Below are 19,889 nucleotides of genomic sequence, written 5' to 3'. Positions count from 1 at the left end.
TACTTCCCTTCTCTGTATACATTCAGTATGGTATGGGTCCCACACACTTAAGCAATATTCCAGAATGGGTCACACAAGTGATTTGTAAGCAATCTCCTTTTTAAATTGATTGTACTTACTTTGCCCACAGCTGAGCCTATATGATCATTCTGTTTCATATCCCTACAAAGTGTTACACCAAGGTATTTGTGTGAGTTGGTCAGTTCCAACCGTAACTTCATACACATAAACACCATTGGGGGTGGGGATGTAAACTATTCTTCTTCTTCTTTTTTTGCATCTGCCATTCCAGGGTTAGGCCTAGCACCTGTTCTAGTTTCATATCATATTCTCAGTTTTCCCACACTTCTCTTGGTCCGTGGTTTATAATGCATTGCTAGTTTAGGAAGTCTTTGTGGTGACCTGTGAAGTACATGTTCTCTCCATTTTTCTTTGTAATGTATTGCCTTTTAGGTTATTGGTTGGATTCCTAATTCTTTCATAATATTGGGAGGAACAAATATATTAACACAATGGTATTTGTGGATGATCAAGTTATCATACAAGACTGCAAAGTTAAATTATAAATGGGAGTACATAAACTAAATGAGGTAAGTGCGATCTGACTACATCAGTAAATAAAACTAAAACCACTCGGTATGAACATCTTCAGCAATAAACTAATAGAACAGGTAGCCCATTCAAGGTATTTAGGATGTGAAATATCATATGATCAAGATAAGGACCCAAAAAAGAAAATTGTACTTAACAGTGTATATGTGTCACTATAAGAACAACACTTAAGGATAAAACAAAGAAAGAGCGACAACTGAAATTTTATAAAGTCATGGCAATTCCTACTTTGTTACGCGGAACAAAAAATTGGACACTGAGACATAAAGATTTACAGCAACTAGAAGCATCAGATATGAAATTTCTAAGATCTGCAAAAGGCTTGTCTAAGGAAGACAGGAGAGAAATGCAAACTATTAAGAGTTGCAATTATCTGCAACAGGTAAAATGGCCACCAGAGTGCATTAGTGATGTTCATATTTAGAGTTGTTAACATGCCTACTAGGGTATATAATGGGCAGGGATGGTGACAGATGTCAAGTGGTCGCTGTGAAGGACACGGAGATGCCTCTTACTCGTGTAAAAGACTGTGTCATCTGAACAGTTTGAAAGGGGCCTCATTGTGGATCTCCACTTGGCCGGCTGCTCGAATTGTGTAATATGTAGAACTTTGGGGCATTCGTATGTGACAGACACATGAGGACAGGTGTACTCATCATCAAGGTTCTTGTTGAACTCGTATCACCACCACAACGGGGGATTTCTGTGTTGTGGCATTTGGAGTGGTACCATGACCGAGAAACATGAACTGCTGATGAATGGCATCACATTGCGTTCAGCAGTGAATCATGGTTCTGCGCTATCCCGGATGACCACTATCGGTGAGTATGGTGGTCACCTGGGAAGAGGTCCTTTCTGCCCTTCAAATAGTTTGGAGAGACACAGCAGTGTTACTCTTGACATAATAGTGTGGAGAGCCATTGGGTATGACTTAAAGTTACAAGTGGTAGTGATTAAGTTAACTCCTGACAGCACAACCGTACCTCACAGACATCCTGCACCCTCAAATGTTACCCCTCATGCCTCAGTATTGTGACGCCATTTTTCAACAGGATAGTGCTCATTGAGACATAACACATGTCTCTTATGAACTGTCTCCGTGATGTTGAGGTACTCCTGTGGCAAACAAAGCCCCTGTATATGGCTCCAATAGAAAATGCATGGATCAGCTCAAATGAGAGCTTGATAACTCTGTTTCAGTGTCAGTATCCAGGTTACCAAGTACCAGTTACGACCGTTGTGGGCAATCTTGCTTCAGAAGGGGATACAATGGCTTTTGACACCCTTTGCAACCAAATAATTGTACACCTCTAGGCCAGAGGGGGTGCAATGTCATGCTGATAAGTGGGCTCATGCTGCCAAGTTCTTTGTGAATTTGGCTAGATAATGTGATCACTGATATAACACTACGTATCCTCTCAACCCATGAAGTTTCATTTCCGTTCCTCCTTCCCTTCTGGGTGCTTCATTTCTTTTTCCAGCCAGTGTATTTTATACTCCATTCCTAAATATCTCTTGGGTGCCAGATGTATCCTTGTGTCACTGCCTCTGTCACACCTCAGTCCATCGGAAACCTGTGATTCAATTTGCCAAGAACGAGGTACCTACAAGCCAATACGTCCTGGGGGTTTGGAGTGTGATGAGAAACCTTGCTTTTCAGGTTGTGAATAATTTCTGTTGTCCTTTCAGCTGCATATGATCGATGGCACAGCACAACATTGCAAAGAATGTAATGTAGTGGGAATAAGTAGTAGATTCTCTCTTCTTGACATTAAAGTACCATGTGAATCAAGTAGCGAGAAAAGGGCCAGTTTGTTTGTGATATGGAAATTCCCACTGGGTAGTGTTATTTGCTCAACAGTTATTTACATTTGCACCATGTTTCATCTACTGCCATTCTATGGTTAAAGGAAATTTTAAAAAGTATGAACTTGTTATTTAAACTGCATCGGTTGTTGCAAACTCAACACTCGGATCCCAAATCTCACAGTGAGATATTTTGGCATTCATTTTCAATAAACTATGATACTGTAGCCAGTTGATAATTATTTGTTTGTAGATACTAAGAGCTTTGGGTGATATCATTAGTGTTGTGCCTCCAATCTGCCCAAATCAGATGTGCTACAACATGTTATATATTAATGGCAGTGTAGGAATGTAGTGCATTTTGACTTCTTCAGTCATAGATTTGGTTGAGCACATGCAGCTGTCTCTTCATACCCTGGTGACTGTTTGTTGGTGAAACACATTTGAATTTCATCATCTTGTGCTGCAAACATTGAGTAAATGTATCACTTTAAAAACAGGCTTTCTTTAGCTGTTACACATCCCTCCCTGCGGATGCAGTTTGCTGAACCTTCGCCATTGGTCTGTAATAACAGTTCCCAAACACATTAGGAAATAACTGACTTTTGCACACGATTTCTAATTTTTATTTGATTGTTTGGCATTTGTAGTTACTTGGCTGTAAAGCTATAATGTTTAAGTTAGCATAAATGTAGTAATCATTACAAGTTAACTTGTGTATAAGGTACTTTGTGGTTTCATATTGCAAATTATTTGTAAGTGATTGTTTTCAAAATTTGTTGTTGTTTTTGGGACTATGTTATTGTCTTTGGTGGGAATTTGTCAACTGAAAGCTGGCATGAAATACTGCATTTTTCCGACAGTAACAACACCTGAAATTCTATTTAAACATACAAACCTTTGGATTTACATCTCCTCACTTCATTTTTACATTATGTTTGCAGGAAGGGTGTCTACTACCTTAGTGTTGCAGCAGCTGGATTTTTAGTTTTTATCATAGCACTGGCAGTTTTGAGACTGATTGTCTTTTGTCTGCTCTGGGCACTTACTCTTGGCAAACATCATCTTTGGTTATTACCAAACCTAACTGAAGATGTTGGTTTTCTGGCATCATTCTGGCCCTTGTATCAGGTGGGTTTATCTGTACTTTTTCTGAACTTTGTGTTAAATTTTAATAATTTATAATAACTAATATCTAAAAATTTAATTTTGCACGCCATTTTATAGAAAGAGCAATCGCATTTTTTAGCTCCTAAGGTTTATGGTAAAATAGAAAATTGATCAAATAGGCAACTAACCTGTTGACAGTGGAAGGAAGGGAAGTAGTTGCACAATGTGCAGTTGAGGTGTTTGGGTAGTAACAGTCATCTGAACAACAGTGAACTCTTTGGAGCTAAAAAAAAGTTTTTACACACACACACACACACACACACACACACACACGTCATTGATGTCATTATGAGAACATTTTAAGGAAGGAGAAGAAGAGTTCATGTTATTGTGGGTGTTTTGATAAGACGCTGCACTGTCACTGATAATAGTACTACAATAGTGGACAAAAAGTTAACGTTTCAGATATATTATACAGCATATCCTTGCTTCTTAATAATCAATACAGAGAAGAGGAGGGTTATGAAACTGATAGTTCACAGGCAGCCATTAACTTACATGGATTTGCCTTTTAAGTGTTGTGGCTGTCACACTTTACTTCCAAAACATCATTGTGGAATGTTCTTATCAATTCATACATCTTACTTGTTGTAATGTTAAAATTTGAAGAAAATTGATGAGACATTTAATTTTTAATTTTCTTGGATGAATTTCTCATTGTAAATGTTGTATTATCGACATTCCAGTATGAATATAAGGGAGGAGAATCAAAGGGGAAGAAAAAATCAAAGAAGAAGAAGGACAAGGACTCTGACAATGAAGATGAGAAGCAAGATGATGATCCTGAATCGAAAGAGGAATCTACAAAAGCAGATAATGAGGGAAGGTGAGTTACCCTCTTCAGTCTTCCTGCTGTCCCTCTCAGTCTCCTCCCGTCCTCTTTTTTTCTCTTTTCCTCTCTGTTTTAACTGGAACTACATCAGCATCATCATCATCACCACCATCCCCCACCCCCTCTCCTCTGTTCCTCACCCATAGATCCTCTCTTCCTCTGTCATCTCTTAAACTCCCAGAAAGTGGGTAAATTTCAAGCAGGCGAACAGAAATACTGCTTCCATGCTACTCGTATTTTTATAACCTTGCTGTTGTCTTTCTTCAAAAACGTATGTAAATTTTATAAGTAAAATGTTGTGATACCATTATGTTTCAGTTTTATTTGCTGATAAATTTCTATTGTGCCACTTAACATTCCACATTACTTATGATGTATTGTGTAGTAGGCAAGATTTTGATCTTTAACATTTACATATTCTATTCTTACCAGCCATTTTATAGGTTAATGTAACCAGGCAGGTTCGTGTGTCACTGTATTTTCCATTCCACCCTAAAATTAATCAAAGGGATTGGTGAATGACAACTCATATACTTTATACTGTGCAGATCTTTTTTTCTCATTTTATGCTGGAGTAATGTGTTAGAAAAGTGTCACAAAGAGGTGTTGGTTGTTGTCTTAATCCAGTACAGCTAGCCACATTTCATTCACTGCGGTGTCTGATGTCATGATGTCAGTTTGGAAATGAGACATATTGAGTGACATAATATGTCATCACTCCTCAATAGTATTGAGCTCTAGTGAGTTTGGGAATATTTCAGTGTGACAAAACTATGTGCCGTGTTCTTCAAATTTTTGTAGCAGTGGATGCCCACAATAGCTTTGTCACATTGTTGGTAGCTGAGTGCGTAGGGTAATTGGATTTTACATTCACTGGTTCGATCTTGCTAGTAGCATACTGTCTTTTTAATTCCCTTTTTACTTACAAATGGAAAAGTAATTAAGAGATATTGTGTAATAGTATTTTTAAAACAATTTTTTTTATTTTTAATTACTGGTAGTGATACATGCATGCATATTTGTTAAATGTAAAAAATGTATACATCAATACTGTTCTGTCTCTAAACATAACAAAGTATTTGACTTTGTTTTTTAAGTCTCACATTTTTGTGCCACCTTGTAATTTATTCTGAATATTGACATTTTCAACTAAAAATAAAAATATATTATTTGTATTAAAATATTATTCTATATTTACTAATTAACATTTCCATTTGTTAATAAATATGGAATTTAAAAGAGATAAAAAGTGTAAATGTATGCTACTAGTGAGATTCGAACCAGTGGCTTTATGATTACAATCAGAGATTACTGCGGAAATCGTTAATAAACTACGATCTTTTAATTTTCAAAGATGGTTTTTCAAATTTTTTTGACTGTCGTGTTGTACCATTTTAAAAATTTGATGTCCAGGCACTGACCTCCAAATTCTGTAATTACAAAGAAAACCAGAAAGGGCAGAGCAGCCTCTAATATCTCCTCACTGCAGTTTGTTCTTGTGTGTGCGGTAGAGTAGTCAGGGGTATGTTGCTGGATTCACCACTACTGTGCTGGAAGAACAATCATTACACCATTCAGTGTTTACATGTATGTAGCAGTTACTGAACTGACACTCACATTTTTTCATCTGGGAGAAAACTGGGAAAAGCCCGGGAATTTTTCATTGTTTTTGTTTTCAGTTAAATTTTTGTAATTTTGACTGTTAAGAACCGATACTCTAACAAAGGATATTACTGTATCCCACTACTGCAGAATAATACTGCAGCAATAAAACATGAACGAGAGAAAAAATGAAAATAAAACTTAAATTGCAAAGGAAATGCATCATATACAGCAACAAAACACAGTGCTCATGCAAGCGTCTGCCAATAGCAAAAGGTGTCAAAGGCTTTAGGAAGACTATGCAATGTTCCGTAACAACAAATTGCCTCCAATGAGCGTGACGTCACAACTGTCTACATTAGATTCATTTTAGCAGTTACGTGCTGGATCATGCGCATGAGCAATTGAGTAGTACCTTCTCCCGCTTCTGGCTACATAAATGTGGCTGTTGGCTGTTTAAGCAGTCGCAGCAAGCAGCTAGATGCTACTGGGAAAAATTTTATTGGAGTGCCCAAGCTGCCAGATTCTTGCATGCACAGCAGGCCCAAATCTAGGAGGAGGGTGGGGAGCAAATTCATACTCTTGAGGGGAAAAAAACCTTGTTTTACAAAGCGACTAGCAATCAGCGCACTTAGACTGCTGATTATTCATATGACTTTGAAATGCATCTCTGTCGGTTTTTGAACATTTTTGAACAGATTCTAAGTTGATTTATGAATGAATCGTATGTTGATTTGTGAATGTGTGCATAGTGTACATGATGTCTCTGTCGGGGGAATCCTCATCGCATGTGGAAACAAACTTTCCTACAGACAAAAGGGGCTATACGAGCTGAGCGGAGTAAGGCCAAGCAGATGAATGCCAACCACTGTCTGATTGTGTGATTGATTGGGTTTGCGATTGATGAACACTGTTATAATTACTAGCTAAATCCAAAGATTCAGACTACAGGACTGGGAATAAACGAATAACAGGTAAGAAAGATTACGTATTACCTTCTCGGTGTATCCAAGAAAATGAAATTTTGACAGAAAATTCTTGGCCTGATCGCTATACTAGTAGGGGCCAGTTGTACAGTTGCCGGCTAGCAGCCGCTTTAAATTCTATTCTGAAAGAAGCGGGGAAAACGCGTTGTACGAACATGTATCAATGCCTAATCGGAGAATAATCGTGGGGTAACTAAACCGGTGATTCTAGAAGAGTTAGTGGAGTTAATCTGCGAATAAGCTTTGATATTGGTAGGAATAGTTACAGAATTAGTGATAACAAGAATGTTTGTTAGAACGAGGAAGGAGAAGAAACGGGGACATCACAAAAACTATGGAACAGTATGACGATTCCAAGTTTGTATAAAAATTTCGTACTACTACTTTTCGATCTAATACTTGAGAAACTGGAGCATATGAATGAAGTGTGAAACTATTTCCTAACGTAAAGCTTTTTGCTTGTAGTAGGCCTAATAGGCATATGCTATTGGTACTTTGGGGATAATATTCTGCCGTTACAAAAAAGACCGTTTGTTCCAAAACAGTCTCATTTATTTGGTGTGTATTACAATTGTTGCAGTATTAGAAAGGCCTATTTTGTTTTATCTAGAAGATAGTGACAAACAGACATAATCAGATCTGAAAACCACACCAGTCTTGGGTCCTATTTGCATTAACAGCTTTTTCAGTATTAGACAATGACATTTTGACTTTTCATGGAGCAAAACATATGACGAACTTTGATGAGGTAATAGATTCTTTCACACAAAGGAAAGCACGCCATGTAAAGCTGTTGCAAGATTAGAGAGAAAAATAGTTATAGGAGCTAAGGATTGAAGAAATGTGTATTGTATTGCTTGTCTCATGTCTTTACTGGGTTTATGTATCCTATATTTAATTTTATGTCACACTAAGCAGCAAGTTCTTAGCTGATAGGGAATAAAGAGTGCAAATTTTCTGAAGAGTTCTTTTAAAAGAGAGAGAGAGAGAGAGAGAGAGAGGGCAGGATGTCAAACCGGCCGATTGTAAGCAGTCCTGAATATGGTTTGATGGCATCCATTACAAAATATACATGTTTCAATTCCACAGAGCGAAGTACAAAGAATGCTGTGTGAGGAGGCGAGGCACTGCCCCTTGGCACACTTACAACATATGTTTTGTGCATCAGACTCTTCAGAAAGATGTGCACTACAAAATGAACATATTTTTGAAAATTCGGTTTTTTAAGAAGTTTGACGTCCTATCTCAAACACTCAAGGGAGTGGCGGGGTATTGCCCTGGTTCGGAAATATCGTAGATCCGGGGCTGAGACGCAGAGCAGTCTGAGTTACAGTGGGGTAGTGGCTAGTCTCAACGTGACCCATATTTGCATTTAGTGGTTTCATGAAATTCTGATGCTCTTGGAGTGTCCTCTGTTGTCTTGTTTCTTTTATGACATAATGTACGATCTTTTAATGCTTTACACGTATGAACGTACGAGCTCCCTACGACATCATAGCTGTGCAAGAGCTGTTCTGGCGCTCTCTAGCAACTGCGGAAACAAACCTATTTCTAACAGGTCACGGGAAAATATTCCAAATGGAGAGTCAGAAAGCGTTACCATCAAAATACCATTCTGGCAGTTACAACGGTCCTTTGTGCGATAATGTACGATGAATTTCCTAAATCGCAGAGCGTTTGATTCTCATTTTAAAATCAACTTTTTGATGACGAGCGATTTAGATGAATTTTGAACCCAGAAGATCAGACATTTATGTCGTTATTAAACATTTTACTGGCACATTTCTGTGATGTATCTTAAATTGTAATACGCGCATAAAAGACCAACATTGTATATGAAAGCTTAGCTTCTCTTGCAGTTTATTAATCTTACATACCAATATTATATGTGAAAGCTTTGTGTTTCGTGTAGCAACACTATGTACATTAATTTAAACCATTAACTTTTTCTGTTTGTGTGTTCGTGCTAGCCCTACTCAACAGTGATGTTTGCTATTGGCTGACTAAATCACGTGTCATAAGCTCTGAATACCTGGTGTCATCGGCTGGCAAGATCACGTGACATGAGCTATGACTCGCTTACAAAAGCGCATCGCTATCTCAATTTCAGTGCTTCAGGAAGTAACATGCGGTTTTTGGTGGAATTCGAATTTATACTTTTGTAATACGAAAATATGGAGCGTACATGTTGCTGAACATCAAAGATCTTTCCAAAATGCATTTTTTTTTCCTGTGTTTAAATTTCTAAAGTGCCGGGAAATTCTACTCCCGTGTATAAAACCACAATCATTCAAAGGACTTATACAGTTCCGAGAGAAAGTATACTTCAGTTAACAGGGAAAAAGTATGTTTTCACCGGGAGAAAAAGTATTTTTAACTGCTAAATCCAGGAGAAATCCCTGAATTTGTTTTCCTTGTCGGCGTATACACCTTGCAAGAGCATCAAGTACAACTTTGATAAATTCTACTATGGCTGACTCCGTGTTTTTGCAACTTCGGAAACCAAACTGTGATTCGCTTAAAAGATTGTATTTATTCAGGTAATTCGTTACTTTCATTATTGCTTCTATTATTTTTGAGAATGGTGATAGCAGGGAAATGGGCCGGTAATTTTCTATGTCTTCTGCATTACCTTTCTTAAGCAAAGGTACAACTCTTGCCTGTTTTAACTGCTCTGGAAGTGTCCCTGATGTGAAGGATTCATTTATTATATTTGTTAAGGGGCCTTGTATAATCTCCATGCATTGTTTCAGTACACACATTCGTACTTCATCTAAGCCTACTGGCTTTTTATTTTTCAGTTTTTGAACAGTTTTATTGACTTCATTCTCTGTGGTTGGAAGTAACATCATTGTATTTAGTGCAACATTATTTACAGGCGTTATATTTGTTTTGGGTAATTTTTGCTGTAACTTCTCTGCAATACTTGAAAAATGCTCATTCACATAGTTTGCTAAGTCTTTTGTATCATTTATTACTTTATTCCCCTCCCTTAGCCGTATATTATTCTGTGTTTGTTTGCCTCTCCCCATTTCCTTTTTTATAACATCCCAGACTGCTTTGCTTTTATTCTCTGCATTATATATTATTTTGTCATTAAATGACTTTTTTGCAGAAATCGGCACCTTCCTATAGATCTTTTTGTATCTATGATATAAATTTAAGAATTCTGGAACACTGTGACTCTCTTCCATGGAACTGAGGTATTTAAGTGTTTGGGAGAACTTCTTAATCCCTGCTGTTATTCATCTGTTTTTGTGAGATTTTGATACAGATATGCATATTTTTGGAAATGCCTTTTCAAAGTTCAATTTATATAATGTGGAGAATTTAGAGAATTTCATATTCTCATTGGTTTCCTTGTACACTTCATCTCTGTTTTGTTTTGCTAGTTCTTTTGAAAAATCTTTTATTTTGATTTCTGATATATGTCGTTTGTATGCTTGTAGTTTAGGAAATGATTCGATGCCTGATTTTACTGTTATTATTTTACAGAGCTGGTCTGATAGCCCTAGATCTTTTACAGCTGCATCACATTTTTCCCTGTCCATATTTGTGGCCACATGGTCAATTACTGTTGCAGCCATTGTACGAGGGTAATCCCAAAAGTAAGGTCTCCTATTTTTTTTATAAGTACATAGACGTGTTTATTTCTACAATGGCTTACATGAGTTTACAGCTTGAACATTTAGCTATTTTTTGACATAATCACCATTTCTGTTGATGCATTTTTGTAGACACTGTGGCAGTTTTTGTATGCTCGTGTCATACCAGCTCGCCGCCATGCTGTTCAGAAAGTTATGAACCTCTTCTTTCACCTCATCGTCGGAGCTGAATCGCCTTCTGGCCAAATGTTCTTTTAACCTAGGGAACAGGTATGAAACTTCCTGGCAGATTAAAACTGTGTGCCCGACCGAGACTCGAACTCGGGACCTTTGCCTTTCGCGGGCAAGTGCTCTACCAACTGAGCTACCGAAGCACGACTCACGCCCGGTACTCACAGCTTTACTTCTTAGCCACAGCCTCTCATTCCGGAAGCATCCCCCAGGCTGTGGGTAAGCCATGTCTCCGCAATATCCTTTCTTTCAGGAGTGCTAGTTCTGCAAGGTTCGCAGGAGAGCTTCTGTAAAGTTTGGAAGGTAGGAGACGAGGTACTGGCAGAAGTAAAGCTGTGAGTACCGGGCGTGAGTCGTGTTTCGGTAGCTCATTTGGTAGAGCACTTGCCCGCAAAAGGCAAAGGTTCCGAGTTCGAGTCTCGGTCGGGCACACAGTTTTAATCTGCCAGGAAGTTTCATATCAGCGCACACTCCGCTGCAGAGTGAAAATCTCATTCTAGGGAACAGGTGATAGTCACTGGGCACCAAGTCAGGATTACAGGGTGGGTGGGTGGTAATGTTCCACTGAAACTGTTGCAGGAGAGCAACAGTTTGCTGAGCGATGTGTGGGCGAGCGTTGTCGTGGAGAATGTGTACGCCCTTGCTCAACATTCCTCTTCTCCAGTTCTAAATTGCCTGTTTGAGATTTTTCATAGTCTCACAGTACCTGTCAACGTTAATTGTGCTCCCAGTGATTCAGTTCTGACGACGAGGTGAAAGAGGAGGTTCATAACTTTCTGAACAGCATGGCAGCGAGCTGGTATGACATGGGCATACAAAAACTGCCACAGTGTCTACAAAAATGCATTGACATAAATGGTGATTATGTAGAAAAGTAGCTAAATGTTCAAGCTGTAAACTGATGTAAACCATTGTAGAAATAAACAGGTCTATGTACTTATAAAAAATAGGAGACCTTACTTTTGGGATTACCCTCATAGTAACCCTAGTTGCACTGTAGACCAATTGGGGCATTCTGAAACTTTGAAGGATATTCATGAGGGTGCTGCTGGATTCATTTATGACATTAGTGTTAATGTTAATATACCCATACAGAATTGAACTTTGTACTTGAGACTTTATCTAGAACTTCCGTTAATTTATTGAAAGAAGAGTCCACACTTCCACTGGGAGATTTATACACACACAAAATGATTAATTTCTTGGCGATATCAAGCCCTGTTAATTCAATAGCTGATATTTCAAAGTGTTTGTCTTCACTTGCTGTACTGAGGTCATGTCTTGATTTGAACTGTGTTCCTTTTCTGATACAAACACGTGATCCTCCACCCCTTGAAGCAGTTCTGCAGTGAGAGCTTGCCCTTTCATACAGTGGTAATACTACATGTTCAATTCCTGTGTCTCTGCACCAGTGCTCAGTAACACAAACTAATTAGCAGTTCAAAGATTGGAGCTCAAATTCCAATAGTTGTATTTTATTTTTTATTGATCGCATGTTTTGATGGATGTGAAGCTGGAGTGGGAAGTGGGTGGAGAACAGAGATTGGCAAACGTTTAGATGGGAGTGGGGGGAAGGGATGGGGATGTTGTATGGCATGCTCAGCAATTGGGTGGTCCAGCTCTCACTCAACCACACTTTGGTAGTGACCATTCAAGTGGACAGACAGCTTGTTAGTGGTCACGCCCACATAGAGTGCTGCGCAATGATTGCTGCCGAGTTGGGAGACTACATGCTAATTACACAGGTGGCCTTTACTTAGATGGAATAGGAAATGCCTTTGAAAAGGCTGAGTCTTGAGGAGGTGACAAGTGGGTGTACGTAAGAGACAGATCTCGCATCTCGGTCTTTTACAGAGATATGACCTATGGGCCTCCAGTATGCACCCAACATCCTACACAATATCGTTCTTCATCACAGTTCCACCCCTGCCCCCAACTCCTCACCCCATGTCTCACATCTCAGTAAAATACTAAGGTGCCAGACTTGTCCCATACGTCCAACCACTGCCACCAACTCCAGTCCAGTCAAAGACGTTTCTTATGTCATCAAAGGAAGCTGATGTTGTTTAAGTCTCCTGTCTCATAAGGACCAGTAAGAACATTCTAGTGTTGAATGACAATTCTTCATGTCGTACAAATTCTAGAGGAGTCATTCTCAGTTTGACTGCTTAGAACTTGGCTGAAATATGTGTATGAATGTGGGGCAGTCATCAACAGTTATAAAGAATATTGCAGTACATGTCATGGAAAGTCTTCTACAATGGAAGATCATTAGTGAGTTGAAGTGTTGTATCCAGTGTCTCAAGATTCCCTGTCTTCAATGAGTAAGGTGGTATTTTTGGTATACTATAATCCTGACTGCAAAGACCAGCCAATAACTTTTGTCTTTGAAGACATATTCAGTGGACCAGGTTAATTGCTCTCAAACTTAGAAGGAAGTGTTAGTGGTAATATGTGGTGCTCATAAATGTAACCTGAGTGCTGCCTTGTGGGACAGAGAGTTGAGCCAGACCTGGGTGGATGCCATGCAGTGGATTAACAACCATTGCTATGAAACTTCCTGGCAGATTAAAACTGTGTGCCCGACCGAGACTCGAACTCGGGACCATTCTCATTCTGGAACCATTGCTATGGTAAACCAGCCAGACTGAGTATGGTTTCTAGGTGATTTTCCAAGGTTGTTTAGACCAATGCTGAGTTGATCTGCAATCTCCACCTCAGAAAATATTATACACAAACACTTGAAATGTGATAATGCACAAGACAAAGATTACGGGAGTCACAGGCAGATGGCACTCACAACTTCCCTCCCTTAGGACAGTAGCAACAGGGAGAGCATTTGACCACAAAGTTAAAATAAAGTAAATTTGCCAAATAATGAAAAATAACTGACTCTGTACTACAGGATAAACATAAGACTGAGAGACCATGTCACTACATTTCTTATGGAAAAAATTCTCCTAATGACCTGTTGTAAATAGCTCTTTTTCTTCCTTGGCCTCCAGTCTCAGCTCCCAGAAAAGACAGTATGACAATTGCTAAGTTCAGCCTTAACACCTAAACAACAACTAATATGACATCCATTACAGGCTCACACATTCACATACTGATGCCCTTTCCTGGCCATGCATGTAGTCCAGCCGCAACTAAGATAGGCTGAGAAATATAAAAATAAATGTTTATAATTCTTTGCTGAAGATATTTGTCTGAATTATACTGATATATGAAACTCTAGACAAGAATAGAATAGAAGCTATTGAAATGTGGTACTTCAGAAGACAGTTGAAGATAAAATATGTATGATCTTAGGCTTTCCCAGTGAATTAACTGTTTGTACTGTTCTCGGGTCTCCAGCCAGGTGCAGTCGTTTTCAAACCACGATATTTCGATGGCGCCGACCCAAAGCGACTTCCGCGCCCAACGAAGGCCACAGGACATCTGATGGTCCACAGTTCGCATCCAGCAGCCAGCAGTCCGCCCCTCCCCACAACCACTCCACGCAGTGCCGCATGCGGCATGACTCGGAGGAAAGGGTGGGGAGCGATCAGAATATAAAGGGGAGGAGATTCAGCAGAGACACTCAGTCTGCAGGTTCTAACAACCCTACCACAACAAAGGTCAAAACTTAATTATGATTGTGGTGTTGCTCACGCTGCTAAATATTGCATTTTCGGGCAACAACAAAGTTATATTATGTGGCAGATGTCATTAGAGCACAGTTAATAAAGTCATTTCATGAAATAATGGATAAACTAGGCACTCATCTTTTCGTGTTTCCCACACTGGTCTCGTTGTAAAATCATGGCTCAATCGCCGAAAATCTAGGTGGTGATGATTCCAAGCTCGGATGCAAAGAGGCGCCTAGGTGTTATTCTGTGATATTCAAAAGTTTTATAGATGTGTTTCATAAACCATTCTTGAAGATTAAACTTTTGCAAGTTAGCACAGTGGTGATGTAAAAAAGTAATCAGCACTCCGAATTTAAGTTACACTTCTTTTTTATTATTTTTGTAGCAATAACACTTCACTTGAAAATATCTTCCTCACTGTTAAAGTTCACACTTCATAAATTGACTACAATTTGCGTCTTTTCAACATGACGACCAAGACTTGACTCTCTAATAACCGCTTACGCGCCCAAAAATCAGAGTTAGAAGTACGTCAAAGATCATAGTGACAAAAGAAAGAATACACATAAGAATAATATAATTGCAATATAAACATATCGATGTATCGAAGTACCTCTACATTAATGAAATCAAATCTGAATGTTGTCTCAGAAATATGTTAACTACTTTACAGAAACACAGTAGAATATTGCTGGTATCGAGAGGTTGAGGTGAGGTACCTTAATGGTTATGTAATTCAAGTACCATTACAAGTATCACCTGACGGCAAGGAACCCTGTCGAAATATCGTGGTTTGAAAATGACTGCACCCGGCTGGAGACCCAAGAACAGTACAAACCTAAAATATGTAGTTCGGGTAACAAATGAAGAGGTGTTCTATTGAAATGGGAAGAAAAGAAGCTCTGGCACAACTTGACAGAAAGAAGTGGTCAGTTGGTAGGACACATCCTGCGGCATCAAGAAATAGGCAGTTTGGTTTATGGAGGGTAGGGGGTGGAGGGAGGGGTAAAAGTTGCAGAGGGAGACCAGGGCTTAGCACAGTAAGTCTCATCTCAAATAGTTATAGGTTGGAGTAGCTATGTAGAAATGAACAGTGCTTGCACAGGATAGACTAGCCCTTGGACTGAAAACCACAGTAACGGCAACCACCACCAGTGCTCCATGAACCCAGTGTCTAATTCTGAAGTGGCACAGTTGGCCAAGGCTTTCAAAGACCAATTTGAAATAACAGTGCCATTAGTAAAAGTTTCATCATGGCGGTTGTTAACAGTCTTAATGAATTACATGAAAGACGTTCTCAAAACATGACATAGGCTATACACATAAAACTCCAAGAATTTCAGAATTTTTTTGTGATACACTAGAACATTAAGTAAAATAGTACTGATTTCATAAATGGCAACATAGGCTAGTAATTAATACACTAGAACATTAAGGAAAATAGTACTGATTTCATAAATGGCAACATAGGCTAGTAATTAAGTTATTTGGCTTGTATGCTGAAAGTTGTGGGTTCTCACCCCATCATGTATGATCTAGTTTTTTTATGTCTTTATGATATGTCTGCACTATTTATGCAGTATTTATTTTTATTGAATTAATTGGTTAAATATGTTTCCTTCCCCCACAATTCACAAAAATTTAGTTGTTCTCAACAACTTTGCCCAAACTGTATTTATTTGATTGCAGTGCAGATGCTCTCTTCACAAGCTGAAATAATGAAGTCACTAGTAAAGCTTCACTTAGGCTGCTGAGTTATTGGCTGCAGCATATAGATTCGCTGTGGAGGACATAGGTCAACAAATTTCCTTTATATTCACTTCAAAATTTTGTGTACCTCTGGCATTGGCTAACTCCTTTAGTTTCTCTAGGTTCTCTCTCCTCAGCTTTTGATTTGTGCTGTATCCATTCTACAGGATGGATCTGGAGCAAGGGTAAATATATCTCTATTTAACCAACAAATCCCATGGTGTTTCCCAAACTAGTTGCACCTGCCATCCAAATAACTGCTTTCTTGGAAGCTGATAGCCATTTCTGTTTCCTGCTGATATGACAATGATATTTCAAAGTGTGCTCCATTCTAATTCTACATATTTTGTGTTCTGTGATGACAGTTTCATTTTGAGCTTTAAACACATCAAATTTTTCCCTACAATATAAATTAGGATAGATTACTACTCATCACATAGAGACGGCCTCGAGAGGCAGGCAGGCACATTTAAAAAGAGACTGTAGATATCATTAATGTGTCAGACTAAGCCTGAATGAGTCCAGGCCTCAGTGCCTAGAGATTAAAGTGTCCATTCCAAAAACACAATAGACCAAAGTGTTCTTGAGTTACAGCTTTGTAGGTAAGACTGTCTGACATAAACTTCTCTGCTACCATTGGTGGTCAAAGCATAGCTAGTGGTTCCTCTTCCATCTGTAGTCCTATTGGGCATTTCCGACATTGTCTAATTTGATCCACTTGCAGTTACCTGGCTAAGACCTGTTCACACCTGCCCTATACAGGAAGCTCAGAAACAGTCTGAAAAGTTTGTAAGGGTGTTGCTGGGTAGGCTGTGCTGAGAAATAAGTGTTAACAAAAAAAGTTCAGTATGCTACGCTGTTTCCAAGTTATTTAGCATTGAAGTTAGTGCACCAGGTCATCATGCATGCAAATTCAGTCAGAGGTGGTGTCTCCAAACATGTTCTTCATTCGGTTTCCTCAAACCAAATGAATGTAGCTTTTGCGCACTTGTTTAAATTTATCACTACCAAAAAAGGGACATCTTAAACAGTAATGAGCATTTCAAAAAGTGGTAACTCACAAATGTATATGCATTAATGCATTTTAGCATATCCAAGTGCTTGAATTTTTGTGTGCGGTGACCTCATTGGCTAACTTCAGTGCTAAATAACTTGGAAATAGCACAATGTATTGAATTTTTTTGTAGCAGTTATTTCTCAGCACAACCACCCCTGCAACACCCTTACAAGCTTTTTAGACTGTTTCTGACTACCTGGTATATCTATAGGTTGTCCGTACTAGCCATTGACATGCCACAGAATAGCTGACAACCACTCAACCCAGTGTCACAGAAAAGTCTGTGTGATGCATTCGTATACAAACAAGATCAGGTCAGGGAGGTGTCATTCTACACTTCCTCTCCCCATGCCACTTGTAAATCATTCTATTTCATTGTCAAGAAAAATAATCATGACTGATAAATTGAGGTGATTTTACTGTAGCATTCCAGCATAAAACTATTAGGATTCTTTGACATTTCCATTTTTGTATGTTTTTGTGTCAGTACTGTCATCAATTTGACCAATTAAATTTTTCGGGAGTAGTGTATAACTTTTAACACCTGAAAATAATTTCTTAAGTAATAGTCATTAATAAATATATGAATTTTTAACAGGCTTGCAGCATCAGATGATGCAGAAAAAGAAGCTGAAAATTCTGAAAGTGAGTCAGAAAGTAGCCAGAAATCTCAAACAGGTAAAGATTTTGAGATGGTAGAGAGAGAAGAAGTAGAGTCTTAACAACAGAATATTTGTTAATAAGTTTGCATAAAAAATCTGTTGGAAGGCTGAAATATCAGCACAGCCTGCAGTAAAGTTACTTTCACAATTTCTGTCAGTTGTTTTGTAAACTATAAACAGAATCATCTTGTAAGGTAATTAACTGCTGAAATATAGCACATTCAGATGTTCTGGATATATTTTGGCCAAGTGGAAAACTTTGTGTATGGAATCATGGAAAGTGTATTAGTTCAGGAGCTTGCTACTTTTTTGTCACATTGTTTGCACTTAAACTTTAAAATATTGAAATGCAGTACACAGGATAACTATATTTGAAACATCTGCATTTTATTAATAAAACAGTTATTTCATTACATGTCGCATATATTTATTTGCTAGCCACTCAGGACAGAGCTAGTTTCATTGGCAGTATTGTTAATATGAGTGGTCCTCTTATATAAACTTGTTGTTGTAGTAAGCAATGTTTTAGTTAATGGAGTTTCTTCTTTCTCAGTGAAATCATTATTTTTATGTATTTCCTTGATGCAAAGCTGCAGAATCATATCTAGAGAAATGAACACGTAATTGAAAGTGTTTATTTAAAACATGATCATCATGAACACACAAAAATATGGGAATAGGTTGTATTATTGTGTACTGAGATTTCATGACTGAGGGTGCTGATTTCTGAAATTGTTGTGTGTCCTCTCGTGTAAACCTGTGAAATACATACGGTGGTGAGAAAGTCTCATATTAAACAACTGTTATTATTATTATTATTATTATTATTTACTGTACAAGACAAATGTTTGCTGTATAAATAAACAGTGTTAGCTTCTATCTCACCGTGGGTGCAGGTGTTGGAGAGAGAAATTCGCTACATTACTGTAATATGAAGAATTAAAAAAAAATTGGTGGTGACATAGTGAATATGTATATAACTGTTTTGAGCTCTACACAAATCCTAATCATTCCAAGTGCATTTCATTTTTTTTTTTTTTTTCTCCTCAATTTCCCCTAGCACGAAGTTTTAAATACACATTTTACTGTGAATTTTATGAATGATATGCATTACTCTCAGAGTACACTATGTCATAAGAGAAACTGCACAGAACATTAAGAAATTTGTATGCAAGCTTGTAAGCTCTGTGTTTTTGTATTCAGTGACATTATTTTCCAGTGGTTCATTTCATTGTGATATGACGTACAAAATAGTACAGTATACTGCCTTTATTTTCTGCAATTGGGTCCAAAATGCTGAAAAATCTACGCAGATCTGAATTTCATTTGTCTGGTTATATTCATTCCAGTTGGCATTGTGCTGTTATATTCTCTAAGTTCAATGGAGCTGGGTTTTATTATCAGTTAACATTATCCTGTTAATTCTTTTCAGATTGTACATTATATGGTGTATATGGCAGATGTATTTTTATTTTTTGAGTAATTTACATTGCTATTGTGTCATGCCATGTTGTACTCCATTATTTCTTTGAAACATTCAAATTAAAGTCATAGTTGGTCAAAAATTAATGACTGTTATGTTTTTGGTGCTTGTAGCATCTGTGTAGTACTTAAAATGCTAGAAAGAACGCATTATATCCTAACTTAATTTTGCTACTTACGATGTGTCATTTACTGTGGGAATTTTAACTTCTATTTAACAGCTTAGCGAAATAGTGCCAGCAAATGCAATGTTACTTTTCAATTAAATAAATTTATTGCGATAGCCACCTGATTTATATTATGTTTACCAAAAAGATACAATGTATTTTACTTATATGAAACTTTGTATTATTTAAGCCATTTTCTTATAGTGGAAATGAAAATTTCTCAGTAAAGCTTGTCATTTCATATATATAATCCATTAGCAAAACCTACATGTCCTTCATAATTTTGAACTTTTGTTTAG

General features: G+C 37.9%; 1 protein-coding gene across 1 annotated transcript in view; it reads left to right on the top strand.

The window, feature by feature from the left end:
- The window catches only part of LOC124787810 (translocation protein SEC62), a 99,437-nt gene extending 79,927 nt beyond the window's left edge, over positions 1 to 19,510 (top strand). The window contains exons 6-8 of the mRNA XM_047254737.1: positions 3,363 to 3,549; positions 4,275 to 4,414; positions 17,878 to 19,510. Coding sequence (XP_047110693.1) covers positions 3,363 to 3,549; positions 4,275 to 4,414; positions 17,878 to 18,001 — 451 coding nt within the window. The 3' untranslated portion in view covers positions 18,002 to 19,510. The remainder of the gene's footprint in view (positions 1 to 3,362; positions 3,550 to 4,274; positions 4,415 to 17,877) is intronic.
- Positions 19,511 to 19,889: the final 379 nt, after the last annotated feature.

Source organism: Schistocerca piceifrons, chromosome 3 (genome assembly GCF_021461385.2).
Source record: "Schistocerca piceifrons isolate TAMUIC-IGC-003096 chromosome 3, iqSchPice1.1, whole genome shotgun sequence".
NCBI lineage: Eukaryota > Metazoa > Arthropoda > Insecta > Orthoptera > Acrididae > Schistocerca > Schistocerca piceifrons.
This window is presented reverse-complemented; position numbering and strand designations above follow the sequence as displayed.